Source organism: Podarcis muralis, chromosome 7 (assembly GCF_964188315.1).
Source record: "Podarcis muralis chromosome 7, rPodMur119.hap1.1, whole genome shotgun sequence".
Lineage (NCBI taxonomy): Eukaryota > Metazoa > Chordata > Lepidosauria > Squamata > Lacertidae > Podarcis > Podarcis muralis.
The window spans coordinates 72,189,279-72,203,240 of NC_135661.1; the positions used below are offsets into that span (position 1 = coordinate 72,189,279).

The 13,962-nt window shown below is 43.2% G+C and overlaps 1 protein-coding gene across 1 annotated transcript; it reads left to right on the top strand.

Moving 5' to 3' along the window:
- The first annotated feature begins 1,931 nt into the window (after positions 1 to 1,931).
- Positions 1,932 to 11,430, top strand: DBR1 (debranching RNA lariats 1). Its single transcript, XM_028742696.2, has 8 exons — positions 1,932 to 2,197; positions 3,840 to 3,964; positions 4,426 to 4,506; positions 5,776 to 5,861; positions 7,082 to 7,306; positions 8,721 to 8,801; positions 9,346 to 9,491; positions 9,917 to 11,430. The coding sequence occupies exons 1-8, from the start codon at positions 1,980 to 1,982 to the stop codon at positions 10,593 to 10,595; spliced, it is 1,641 nt and encodes a 546-aa protein (XP_028598529.2). The 5' UTR covers positions 1,932 to 1,979; the 3' UTR covers positions 10,596 to 11,430.
- Positions 11,431 to 13,962: the final 2,532 nt, after the last annotated feature.

The window sequence follows — 13,962 nt, forward strand, 5'->3', positions numbered from 1 at the left end:
TGAGCAAGGGGTTTGTGCATTCCCCTTTGAGGAAAGACTAATAATAAATTTGTGGTTACACCTCCCATCATCCATAGCCATTGGCTATCCTTGCTGGGGCTGATGGGAGATGTAGTTTTGAAAGGTTTTTTAAAGTATTCATGGGCTCTCTTGATAAGACAGGATGTGTTAGACCTGTCTTTCATTTGTGCATATTTTTGTGGTTGTTTTTTTAAAAGTTTTTATTGTTTTAGTGTAGTTTTAGTATTTTTGTTGTGTTGTAAGTTGCTTCCAGTCATTTCAACAGGTAAAGCAGCTAAATAATAATAATAATAATAATAATAATAATAATAATAATAATAATAATGATGTGCTCATGGGAAGAAGATGTAAGCAGCACTTCTGTTTTAGCTTTCTTTTCTTTTCTTTGGTCACCAGCATTCTTTAACTTGTAAGCTTCCAAATCTGGACAGTCTGATCTTCTCCATGCTTACCCATAAGACTTGCTACTGAATAAATGTGCATTAGTAGTGGGTGCTAAAAAAGCAACATTGCTTCCAAAAACCTTTTAAGGACTTTCCCCAGAATATTGAGCTAGTTTGTATTTCTGTGATGCTTTGTTAGTGCTGTAACATTCACTTAAAGCCTGCAACAGACCCTCCAGGTGTCCCTGTTTTCCAGAGACGTCCCTGATTTAGAGAAGCCACCCTAGTTTCTGATTTGATCCTGGAATGTCCTGCTTTTCCTTAGGACTTCGCTATTTTCATTGGAGAAATGTTGGAGGGTATGGTAGGATGTCCCTATTTTCATTGGAGAAATGCTGGAGGGTATGGGGTTATCTGACCCCCCAAGCCATCTGAAGACAATTCTGTATAGGGAAGTTTTTTTAAAATATATATATTTAATGTTTTATTATGTTTTATATTTGTTGGAAGCTGCCCAGAGTGGCTGGGGCAACCTAGTAAGATGTGTGGAGTACAACTAGTAAAATTATCATTATGGAATGGGACGTCCCTATTTTCATAGGAGAAATGATGGAGGGTATGCTGCAAGAGTCTGACATGTGTATGTGGGCAGATGGAAGATGTTTTTGTAGCCAGTAAATGCCATTTCTAGGCAAATTGTCTCAAGAACAAGCCTGATCTCCAAGCAGTTAAACGGGACATACTTAAGGGCTTATCCACACCGAGCGGTTTCCCCCTTCCCAAGGGAAAACCCTTTCCTTAACGACAGATCAGAACACACGGCAACCCGAGGAAAACCCGTTTTACTTCTAAGCACGCTTAGAAATCAGGCTTGATCCTGAATCCCGAGACAAGTTGCCTAGAAATTGCATTTATTGGCTATAGAATAATACCCCCCTTCTTCCATCTGCCCACACCCACAGTCCCCACGTCAGAGACACTTGCAGGCTTTAACTGAAATTTCTGATGGCATTTTACTTCTTGCATTGTTCTTTCGCCGCTGCACTTTCACGTGAACGCTGTTTCTAACCTTCCCTTTGTTTAAACCGATTCTGATATATTGCATTTTAATTTGATCGTGTCGCAGCCCACCTAATTGCGGAAGGGTGGGTAAGGAATAGAATGATGATGATAGTAATAATAATAATATGAAATGGTAATACACGAAATATCGTAATATGTGCCATTACGAGATTGGTTTCCTTATAACGATTAACAGTAATAATGAACGATGAAGATGATTAATAATAAAACAAGAAATGAACCAAAAAGTTCCTTGGAGCCACGTTAAGACCATAGATATTTTTTTTTGGGGGGGGGAGCATCCTGGCGATGATAAAAATCATTCGGCGGGATATTGTCGCAATTCTAGCGCAACCTCCAAGCGTTCGGTGAGAGCAAAGTAGAGACGCATGCGCAGTAGCAGCGGCGGCGGCAGGGGAGCGGGGCGGGGCCCTCCGGCTGCCTCGCGATGCGGAGAAAGCAACGGTCGAGGGCGCGTGCGTTGCGCAGGCCGGGCTGCCGCCGCCGGGGCGCATGCGCCGAGGCCGGAAGATGAAGGTGGCGGTGGCCGGCTGCTGCCATGGCGCGCTTGACAAGATGTACGAGACGCTCCATTTGCTGGAGCAGCGCCACGGCCAGGCGGCGCCGGATCTGCTCCTGTGCGCAGGGGACTTCCAGGCCGTGCGCAACGCGGCGGACCTGCGCTGCATGGCGGTGCCGGCCAAGTACCGCTGCTTGGGGGGCTTCGCGAGGTGAGTCGCCCGCGAAGAGGCAACAGGATTTCGAATTCCGGGGAGGCTCCGCCCCGGAACCCACTTGAAGGAAGAGTGCCTCTGAGCACGCGCAGAGTGCAGGGTCCTTTGCGGGGTTTTTAATTGTTGGGTTGGTAGAGGAGTTGGTTAAGCATTGTGTGCGCGTGTGTAAAATATTATATAATTTGTGTTTTATGCTTTGGTAGGTTGTTAAAGCAGCTCCCGTAGGCAGAAAGGCTACAGCATAAAGCAGGGGAAGTTTTTCTTGGTGTGCTTTTTCACCAGGTTTTCCATATGCGAATAGCAAAGTAGTAATAATAATAATAATAATAATAATAATAATATAATATATCTTTATTGTCATTGCCCCCTCTCAGGGAAAACGAAATTACTTGGCTGCTCCATCCACCCAGGTAGGGCACTCCACACAAAATCAAAACAACTATAAAAACACTAATTAAAACAATACAGTATAATACAGCAAGGAAGATTAGATGACTTTCAAAGTCCAGGCTTCCCATTCAGGGCCGAGATCGCTCTGGAGAAGAAGCTGTTCTTAAGACGGCTCATTCTTGTCTTCATCGTCCTGTATCTCCGTCCCGACGGCAGGAGCTCGAAGAGACAGTAACCAGGATTCGATGGATCTTTTACTATGTCCAGTGCCTTCCTATGGCACCTTGTGGCATAAATCTGCTCTAAGGTGGTGAGTGGGCAGCCAACAATGCTCTCTGCTGCCTTAACAACTCTGCACAACCCCATCCTGTCCTGAGTAGTACAGCTTCCGTACCACACACATAAGCCATAAGTGAGCACGCTCTCAATGGCACAGTGATAGAAGGCAAGCAGCAGTTTCTGCGGAAGATGGTTTTTCCTTAGAATTCTCAAAAAGTACAGTCTCTGCTGTACCAAGTGTCAAGTGTTCCTGAAAGACCTAAGCCCCATTTTCATGGGGACCCTGAGAGAGGAAAGGACGGCAGGGCCACACCACTGACCCCCATCCCAATTTTACACAGCTTTTTCTCTCTCTACTCCTGACATCCACGGGAGTGTGTCTGCAAGAGAAGCACTACAGATCTATGCAGGAACTGAAACCGTGATCATGCAGGATTCCACCTTCTGTAGAAGTCAACAGGTTTGTTTAGGTTTTCCCCCTGCAAGATGTTCACACACAACGTGTGGATGGCAGACGGAGGAAGTTGACTGGCCTTGGGGAAAGCCCCACTGTCCTTTTCAGTCTATGCACTCCTTTTATCCATATACTGTAGTGTGTTAACTAAATCCAGCGTCCCAAGTTAAGGTGAAATACGTGGCTTAGTCAGACTTAGTTGGATTGACTGTGGAACTTAGTGGGACTTAACTTCTGACTAAACATGCTCCAGCTTCCACTGCATGCCCTACTGACACGTGCAATTAAACAGGTTTGCTTTATGTGTTTCATGTTAATTTGGTGATTCCTAGAGCACTTTCCGCTTAGCAGTAGACTGTGTGCCACCTCCCACCTCCCCAGCTGCACATCAGAAGCAATGTATGATACAATGTGCACACATGTAAACCCATAGGCCTGATTCCTCTGATCAGGAAACATGAATATGCTGATCCTTAATACCAGTGACAAAGACCTTGGCTTTTGGCTGTGTTCTAGGTATTATTCTGGAGAGAAGAAGGCTCCTGTCCTGACCATCTTTATTGGGGGCAACCACGAAGCCTCCAATCACTTGCAAGAGCTACCATATGGCGGATGGGTGGCACCAAACATCTACTACCTTGGTATTAACATTTTGCTTTCTGTTTTGATAGCCTAGGATGCACAAGTATAGGGCTGAGGATTTAGATTGAAGTTCAGCTTTATAGTGGGGGACTGCACGTCTTTCCTTCCAAAATTAGGCATGTCAGTATCTTGCAGGTGAAGTCGTATACTCTTGTTGCTGGAATGTTTTCAGTGTAAGCCTGTATAGCTCTTCTGGAAAGTTTTCAGTGTAGCATCAGCAAAATCTCTAGGTCCAATTCTGTCTTTTTCTGACCTTGTGTGGCCAGTATAGTGAGCAGCAGATTGTAGCCCAAAATACACTTTTTTCCCTATACACATTACAGAATGCAACCTTTTTCTTTGCTATGAAGGAATTACAGCACATTCTTGGGAATCAGTAACCACTTTATGTACTGCTAGTGGTTTTCCTGGACAGTCTTCTACTTCTTATGCTGATCTACATAATTTTTTCTTGTTTCAGGTTACGCTGGAGTGGTAAAGTATCGTGGGGTGAGAATTGGCGGACTCTCTGGCATCTTCAAATCTCATGATTACAAAAAGGGTAAGTCTAGGATGGGGTCATGCCGCAGATCCTTGTTTTAAATTTGAATTTCATTTTTGGCTATTGCACTAGAGTGAGTTGCGTCTGTTGCTGGCAGGTGATTCTGAAGCCTGGTTTTGATGCAATGGGAAGCTGTGGCTAATGAATCAGGATCTGAAACCATGGTTTGATGTTTGTTTGTGTGAACTAACCATAGTTAGGTTATTGTGTTCAGATGTAGTGGGAAACTGCAGCTTATGCAAAACTGAAAGTAGGCATTATTTCATCTTCATTTTTGCTTGAAGGAGGGGAAAAGGGAGCATGTGGTTCCAATGCCCTCCACAGCATATTTTTTAATGGAAAACCCTAGTTTACTGGTACATCTGAACAGGTCTTGGTTATCCCTGTGATGTGGCAGTGCTGAAGGGAATCAATGTGGCAAAATGGATCAAGGGTTTTTCTTGGATGTAGGAAACCCAGTTTTAAATCTCCACTTGACTAAAATGCTTATCTGGGAAACTTGGAGCAAATAACTGTTTTTTACCACGGCCTAATTCAAAGTGGTGTTGTGAGGCCCAAATGCTACTCGGATTCCTGTGTGGAAAGTATAAGATACAGATAGAAAGAAAAAGGATGTGAATGTCCATCTGGTTTTCTCTGCACCTTTCTGTTGGCTTGTTGTAGTGATGTTCTATCTCATCTGCCTTGTGATCAGCAAAGGGCCTCATTTCAGATGCCTGCTCACCTGGGGACTGAGTTTTCACTTCAGTAAAATAGGAAAAATTGTTACTTGCCTCTTGAGGATGTCAGAGTAAGGTTGTGTGGTCTTTGTTCAATTGACAGTGCTAAAGCCAAATATCTATTGAATGAAATAGGGAGAAGTTAAATTCCTTGTTACGTTTACTTATTTAAAATATTTTTAGCCTGCCTTCTTTTGCAAGCAGTCTCAAGGTGGTGTGCAATGCATTTAATCTTAAAGTAGTAACATCACTCAGCACAATAAAATGAGGACAAATAAAATGCATAAATAATACTATATGTTAAAATTATAGTACATCTGCATTCTGTGATCAAGCTTCTAGATCTCAAGTTGTATAGGGCTGTACAAATTATCATTAGCACCTTGAAACTGGCCTTGTGGTATACTGGTAAGCACACTTGTGCAACTCTCAAAGGAGGTTGAATATAACACCCATTCCACCATGCTGCTGTTTCAGGGGATCAGAGCCAATTAGGAAGTCTTCCTTTTTGTCGTTTTTATTCAGCTAAGTGTTTCTCAACTTGCTTAAGGTCACTTTGAGTATCCACCATACAACCAACATACGATAAGAAGTGTCTACCATGTAAGAAACATTGAAGTCTTCAAGCTCAAGCAGGTTAGTGTAAATCCAATTTCATATCAACCTGTCTGTATGTTAAGATCTTCTTCATAGCCCTGCCCCTTCCCTTCAAGTACCTTCATCGCCATCTGAGATAAAGTGGGTGACACCACGGGGATAAGGGCTGGCATCCCAGCTGCAATACAGTCCCCCAAGAGATTTGTGTGGCACCGTTCTTGTTAATCTTTCTGTCACTAGGTTTTCTGCCACCAGCCTTTTAATTTTCCAGATCTTCTAATAGCCTTTAAAAGGGCTTACACCTTTTTAAAAATGGGTTTTATGTTGTTTCTATTTGTTATTTCTTCATCAACAGCTCTCAGCTAGGTAGAGGGATGAGAATTAATGTTTAACTGTTTTTTTAATTATTGTCCTGTCCCCTGCCCCGTGTTTAAAGCTGTTCTGATTTTATCTTTAAGGCACCTTAAGTTCCTCTCAGGGAAAAAAGGCAGGGGAATAATAATATTAATAATAATTCATGGATGTTGCATTCAGCTGCAGAAACACCAGGAAGTTTCAGCGGGTCCTGCTGAACTGGCTGGCTCTTTAAAAATAAAACAAACAAATAAAACAGTTAACAAAAACAAATACAATCTATGTTGACAATCAAAATATAATATTGAAAATATAATCAAGATACAAGATATAAAAGGATGTCACATAGAGGAGGGAGAAAGGTTGTTTTCTGCTGCTCCAGAGAAGCGGACACGGAGCAATGGATCCAAACTACAAGAAAGAAGATTCCACCTAAACATTAGGAAGAACTTCCTGACAGTAAGAGCTGTTCGACAGTGGAATTTGCTGCCAAGGAGTGTGGTGGAGTCTCCTTCTTTGGAGGTCTTTAAGCAGAGGCTTGACAACCATATGTCAGGAGTGCTCTGATGGTGTTTCCTGCTTGGCAGGGGGTTGGACTCGATGGCCCTTGTGGTCTCTTCCAACTCTATGATTCTGTGATTCTAAGATACAATAAAATATTACTTAACAGAAGAAATCAAAAAGAAAAAAACAGTAAGTCAAAACTTAGAAGAACAATCATCTTCATTAGTCGTACTCAGAGCAGACCCATTGAAACTAATGCAGTTAAGCCCACTTAATCATTTCCCCTCTTCCCTAAAAATTAATTGACATCCTATGATTCTGTGATCCTGTGCTGTGTTTCCTTTACTCACAACAGCAGCCGTCTTGTCTTATTTTGTGTTGCTTTCATTTTGGTTTAACAGCTAAAGCAGCCTATGGATGTATTTATGTCCCACGACTGGCCCAGAAGTATATATCATTATGGAGACAAGAAATTGCTGCTTAGGAAAAAAGCCTTCTTCCGCCAAGAAGTGGAGAGTAATACGTTGGGAAGTCCTGCTGCTTCAGAGCTTCTGGAGCACTTGAAACCAACCTATTGGTTCGCTGCACACCTGCATGTGAAGTTTGCTGCCTTCATGCAGCACCAGGTAAAAGAATTGGAGCGTTTTGCTGTGCCTCTGTTGACATTTATGTGTGCAGTTGTGTTTCACCATGGTTGTTTTTAACGGAAGCTGGAGCTCCAGAGAAACTTCAGTGGAGGAAACCTGATACCTGTCAGTAGTTTCAAAATAACAAACTGCTCTGGATTGGGGGCCAGTTGAGCTCAGCTTGCACCTGGCGCTACTTGGGAATTCTGAGAAGCAAAATAAGTCATTGCAGTTTTGAAAGGTTCATTCTGTCATATTGATTCTAAATGGCATCCTGTTGTCTCCAAACATAGACAAAAAGCTGTTGTTTGAGCTCAGGAGTTATTATGCAAATTTTGTTTATAATCTCTTCAGGGAGGTCCAAATGCATAGAGAACAGTTAAGCAAACAGCCTTCCAAAATACATAATAGATTGCAGGGGTGGAGAAACTGCCCCCGCCATCACTGAATACTGGCCATGCTGTCTGGGGCTGATAGGGAGTCCAACAGCATCCTCAGGTTCCTTACCTGTGCTCTATTACAATATTTTTCAAAATACCATAATTCAAATATAAGCTTATCGGGGATTCCAGAACAGTGGTTAGGATCTTAACAGGCTATTGATAAATTTACCTTGGTTTGTTTTGATAAGTAGCCCTTAGTGAATTCTGTTTGAAATCATAAAGGTAAAGGACCCCTGACAGTTAAGTCCAGTTGCGAACGACTCTGGGGTTGTGGTGCTCATCTCGCTTTACTGGCCGAGGGAGTCAACGTTTGTCCGCAGACAGCTTCCAGGTCATGTGGCCAGCATGACTAAGCCGCTTCTGGCGAAACCAGAGCAGTGCACGGAAACGCCGTTTACCTTCCCGCCGGAGCAGTACCTATTTATCTACTTGCACTTTGACGTGCTATCAAACTGCTAGGTTGGCAGGAGCTGGGACCGAAGAACGGGAGCTCACCCCATCGCAGGGATTCGAACTCCCGACCTTCAGATCGGCAAGCCCAAGGCTCAGTGGTTTACACCACAGCGCCAAAACTGGAGAGCCTGCCATGTAATGATATACTTCACACTCTTCTTTGCGCTGTTGATATTTCTATAAAAGTGAAAACGACTGATAGGCAAGCAAACCTCTAGTACTTTCAGAAGGGCAGAAGACAGTTGTCTGTCTGTGGATTTATGTTTTGCTGGTTTAATCCCTGGCATCTCCAACAAAAGATTCGGGAGGCACCGGGTAAGAAAGACTTCCATCTCAGATAATAGAGGGTTGCTGCCAGTCAGAATAGACATTGCTGGGTTAGATGGAACAGTGGTCTGACTCGCAGCTTCATATGTCCATGCATATAAATCACATCAATTCTTGTTGTGTAGCCAAAAATGTTGACTTTGGTGCATGTGCCATTTTTTTGTTAATGTGTCCCCCCCCCAACTTAATAGGCCAATGGCAGTGGGAAACAGCCAAAAGCAACAAAATTTCTGGCCCTGGATAAATGCCTGCCCCACAGAGACTTCCTACAGGTAAAACATGCTGAATTTTCTATTTGGTATCTATTGTTATGAAGCCTAAGGCTCATGTATTTAGAATATTCTGTAAAAAGGGGAGAAATGGTCAGCCAGATATGACCTTCCAAGATGCTCTGTTTGACCCTTGGAACCTTCTCCCGAAGCTGCAGCCCTCTCCATCCTCCTTGAGTGTTTTTCCATAGCATGGATGTGTCCTTGAACTGTGACAAAGCCTCCAGGAGGATGGAGAGTTGTGTAGGTAAATGTCTGGCTTTTGTGGCTTACTGTACAAAGTAAGAGCTGCCTCTGTTGCTTTTCTCTTGCCTTGCCCACTGGTGACATGTGCCTCCCCTGAAGGTTGCCTGTGGGGGAATGTGGCCCTTGGACTACCCCTGTTTCCCAGCCTGGCTTCATGGTCCTTCCAAAAACAAGGGAGAAGTGCAGTCTGTAGCAAGGGCAAGGGCAGATTTATCTGAGGTGCTAGTGCCTTAAGTTCACAGCCAGGTCTTGCTTGTTATGGAGGACAAGAGGTCTTCTTAATTTCCCAATGTTTTCTAAGATTGTAGAGATTGAGCACGACCCAAGTGCATCTGACTGCCTGGAATATGACCCTGAATGGATTGCTGTTCTTAAAGCTACTAACAATCTTGTTAATGTGTCTCCAAATTCCTGGAATATGCCTGAAAACAATGGACTCCATGCAAAGTATGTAGAGTGTTGTCTGTATATTTTTATTTATTTGCTGCTTTTTGACCCCTTGTGCCTCCTCTGCCAACATCTCACCAATACTACAGAGCAGTAATGAAACAGTCAGATTAAAAACAACAACTAAGGCAACAATCCTAACCCCACTTACTTGGGAGTAAGCCCTACTGAATCCATAGGACTTCTGAGTAGATATTGATTGCACTACTCCCAACTCTCCCTTGCGCTGGATTCCTCTAGCATGCTGGGATAATTGAATCCGGCCCATTGAAGTTAGGAGGTGTTACCATCCCTAGATCTCCATATATCAGTTAATGCCCTGTGTGAGGAAGCACTTCCTTTTCTTTGTCCTGAAGCTCTTCAGATGTAAGTTGCAGAGAGGTGGGTAGCCTTATTTGAACCTCCCTGTGTTTGGCCTCTTGTAGATGGGACTACAGTGTCACGGAAGAAGACATCAAGGCGGTTTTGGAAGAGGCGAACCACGACCTTAAGGTTCCACATAACTTCAGTACCACAGTTCCCTGTTATAACTCAAACAAATCCCAGGAGCACAGAGAACCCGTTCATCAAATCAATCCCCAGACGACCGAGTTCTGTGCCCGGTTTGGCCTCTTGGACATTAATGGCCGAATCCAACAACTGAGGGAGGAGCATGGAGATGATGATGATGATGAAGAAGAGGAGGAGGAGGAGGTAGACAGTACTAGATCAGCAGAGGAGCCCAGTGACTATAATACAGACGTTTCTGGCTTGTCCTCTTCTATCAACCCTGATGAAATAATACTGGATGAAGACAGCGATGGTGAAGAAGAGCCAGGCAGCAGCCCAGTGGACTTGTCTGCCAACCACCCTTCTGACGTCTCAACAACTTTTTCTGACATCCGGGTCACGCCAGGTTCCATGGCCGTGTCGCCGAATGATACTGTGGAAAGTGATGAACTGGAGAAATTGAGTGAGAGAAACCAGCCAGAAGAGGTGATCCCCAGTGAAACGGCCTTGAAGCGGCTAAATGACACAAGCGAAGAAGGAAAGGGTGGGCCAAAGAAAATTAAAAGGAGGAACCAGGCTATCTATGCTTCCAAAGATGAAGATGAGGTGGAATGAGACAACCCCTTTGTTGATTGCTATACCTGTTCAACTTTTGGTGCGGGTCTTTTTTTTTGGGGGGGGGGATGGGATTTTACAATCCTACACAGTTTTTACACTTTAATTGCAATAAGCCCTTTTTTATATTAGAGCAAATATTTTTATTGGGGAACAAATATTGATTTGGTAGAAAGAACTTGTAGGCATCCAACGGAGAACCTGTTGTATTCCTTTTTGCAGAGGCTTACCAGACAAGGAGAAAATATTTTGAATTTTGATGGAGGTTCGGAAAAGGACCTTTTATATATATATATATAATGGAGCAGGCTCAAATTGATTCAACTTCTTTGCTACTTAAGCTCACCCACCTGCCCATTGACAGCAATTAGTTCCGAATCTTGCATTCATTGGACTTTGCATCAGTGAATGTTGTGAGGTCTAGCTTTCTCAGGTAGTCCCTCCTCCTTCCTGCCCTCCCAGTGTTGATGGGGAACTTGCTGCCTTCTGTTTGTTGTTGGGCTCCCAGTTCTCATCATCCCTGATCGTTGTCCATGCTCACTGGGGCTGATGGGACTTGGAGTCCAACAACTTCTGGAAGGTCATGGATTCTCCATTCCTGGTTTTTGCCATGTTAACCATAGGAACTAATAGGCTGTCCGATTCACATCATTTCAGCTGTCAGCCACATTGAGAATGTGATGGAAATAATACTCACTACATGAAATTGGGAAAGTACAATAATCCTAAAGTGAGTTGAGCATGTAAGAAGTAAAACCACAACTTGGGGTTTATTTTAATGCCGTGATTTACAGGATGATACATAGGTCTGTAAATAAATTCTCCTTTTGCACTACCCTAGTTTCTGGATTTTCTATGCGTGCTGTGTGAATATGCAACATAGATTTTCTTTCATGCATGTAGTGAACCATTTCAGACAGTCAGATTCTGACTAAAAAAGCCAATATATGAAATGGGACTCAGCTATAAAATAACATTTTAAGTGTGTTTTAAGTGCATTATACAAATGTGACGCTAGATGGTGCTAGTGATTTAATAGCAAATTCAGTATATATATATATATATTTAAATGGTAAAAAAAATTCACAGCGTTTTTTATATATGTGTAGACTCCACCTGAATTTATCTGTCTTTCCCCAGAGCAATGATTAACCTATGATCTCCAATCATAGTTTCTCATTTTGTCCAAGCAAGCCAAGGAAACTGTTACCAGTTTTGGAACAAGCCGTACTTGTTAAGCCATAATTTGAAGCGGATTTAATTTCTTGGCGTGTTCCAAAGCAGTTAATCATAGTTTCATCTCAATAGAGAAGTTATGGTTAACTAGAGAATTGCAGCAAAGGCGAGGCGAAAAGAGCCACATATCTGAGCAAAAGGTTCAGATAGAATTGTCTGAACGTGGCCACTGCCAGTTTGAGGAGTTGTAAAATAATTTACATAGCTAACTATTCTGAAATGGAGAGTAAATAGCAAAGATAACGTATTAAACCAGAATTTTGGAGAGACATTGATTCCTAGTAGTTCCAACTTGCTCCATAAGTTAGGGCAAACATTTCATGCATGCCCGAAACTGGCAACTTAGTTTCCCAAGTACAGTGGGTAATTGAATAGCTGCCATCTAAATAAGACAAATTCGAGAGGGGTCGAAATGTTTTGTAACGAGCAACCAAAAGTTTACTGTGGCACATTAAGGGGTTTATTGCGGAAGGAGCTTTTGTTTGTTAGAGCCTGCTTTTCAGCAGGAGGAAGCAATATCCTTTTACATCTATATCCAATATAGATATACCATACTTTTTCCATCTATAAGACACCCCCATGTATAAGACGCCCCCCAATTTTTGGGGACTCAAATTTAATAAAATGAGCGGAGATGGTACAAAAGAGTTGTTGAGCTTTTTTTGTGGAGGATTGCCCAGAGCTGTTTTTTGGGGGGGATTGCCGAAAATCGCTCACCCGCACACATGCCACAAAATCCGCCTCCCGTCTGTCCCATCACCGGCAGAAGCTGCCAATTGCCTACCCAACTGCTAGAGCATCAGCCAGTCAACAACACCCGTTGACACAGCAACCAATAACACGCACAATAGTTGCTGACAGCCATGGCAGGAACCAATCAAACGTCCACCCTGTGTATAAGATGACCCCCACTTTTTAGCATGATTTTTAAAGAAAAAACATAGTCTTATGCATGGAAAAGTATGGTATATATATAAAACAGCAACAGTGTAACTGGCCACTGGTATCCAATGTTTTAAATTACTACAAATTATTTCTGAACCGAAAGCTCGCCCTCTCCCCATTTTATAGTCTTTGCTACTGTGTGTGACTAAAAAGCCAACAGATGCAAGACGTACAACATGTGCAACTTTTTTGCATTAGTGCAAATGAATATAGGTTGCACAGTGACTATTCGTAACAGCAGTTTCCTTCGGACACTGACAGGGAACAGCTGCCGCAGAAAATCACATAGCAATAGCTTTACAGGCTATAAAAGCAAACACCACTAGAGGGCACCCTCTGCATGGTGCAAACAGCTATTTGCTAAATTCTGACTTCTGCTAAATGATGGACCTTACGCCCAAGTGTGCAAGTAAGTACAGTTGGAACGGTGGCAGCAGTGCTGTGTTTTGCAGATTCAGAAACGTGTCAAGGAATGTGATGCCACTTACTAGATCTATTAGTTTTTTTAAACACAGTACTAGAAGTGAACTGTTATTCTATGCATCTTTTTGTCTATTCATAATAATAAAAGATGCTACACGATCAAGCTCTTGGTCGGCAGGCTCAGTTTGGCACATTTTGGAGCAAAAGAATAGGTGGGTTGAAAAACAAACTCCTTATGGTAGTTTAGGAAGAAGGTACATGAGCCATTGATGCACACTCATTCCGCAATCCGCTTGGAAGAAAACCCTTTTTTGTGATGCAATTAACCGCAACCACTGAGGAAATAGGGACGAGGTGGCACTGTGGGTTAAACCACAGAGCCTAGGACTTGCCGATCAGAAGGTTGGCGGTTCGAATCCCCGCAACGGGGTGAGCTCCCATTGCTCGGTCCCTGCTCCTGCCAACCTAGCAGTTTGAAAGCACGTCAAAGTGCAAGTAGATAAATAGGTACCGCTCCGGCGGGAAGGTAAACAGCGTTTCCGTGCGCTGCTCTGGTTCGTCAGAAACGGCTTAGTCATGCTGGCCACATGACCCGGAAGCTGTACGCCGGCTCCCTCGGCCAATAAAGCAAGATGAGCACCACAACCCCAGAGTCGGTCATGACTGGACCTAATGGTCAGGGGTCCCTTTACCTTTACCTTTACTGAGGAAATACAGTTAGAAATGGCAAGGTATTCTTAAAGGTGTCCCATTGTCTTGAGAC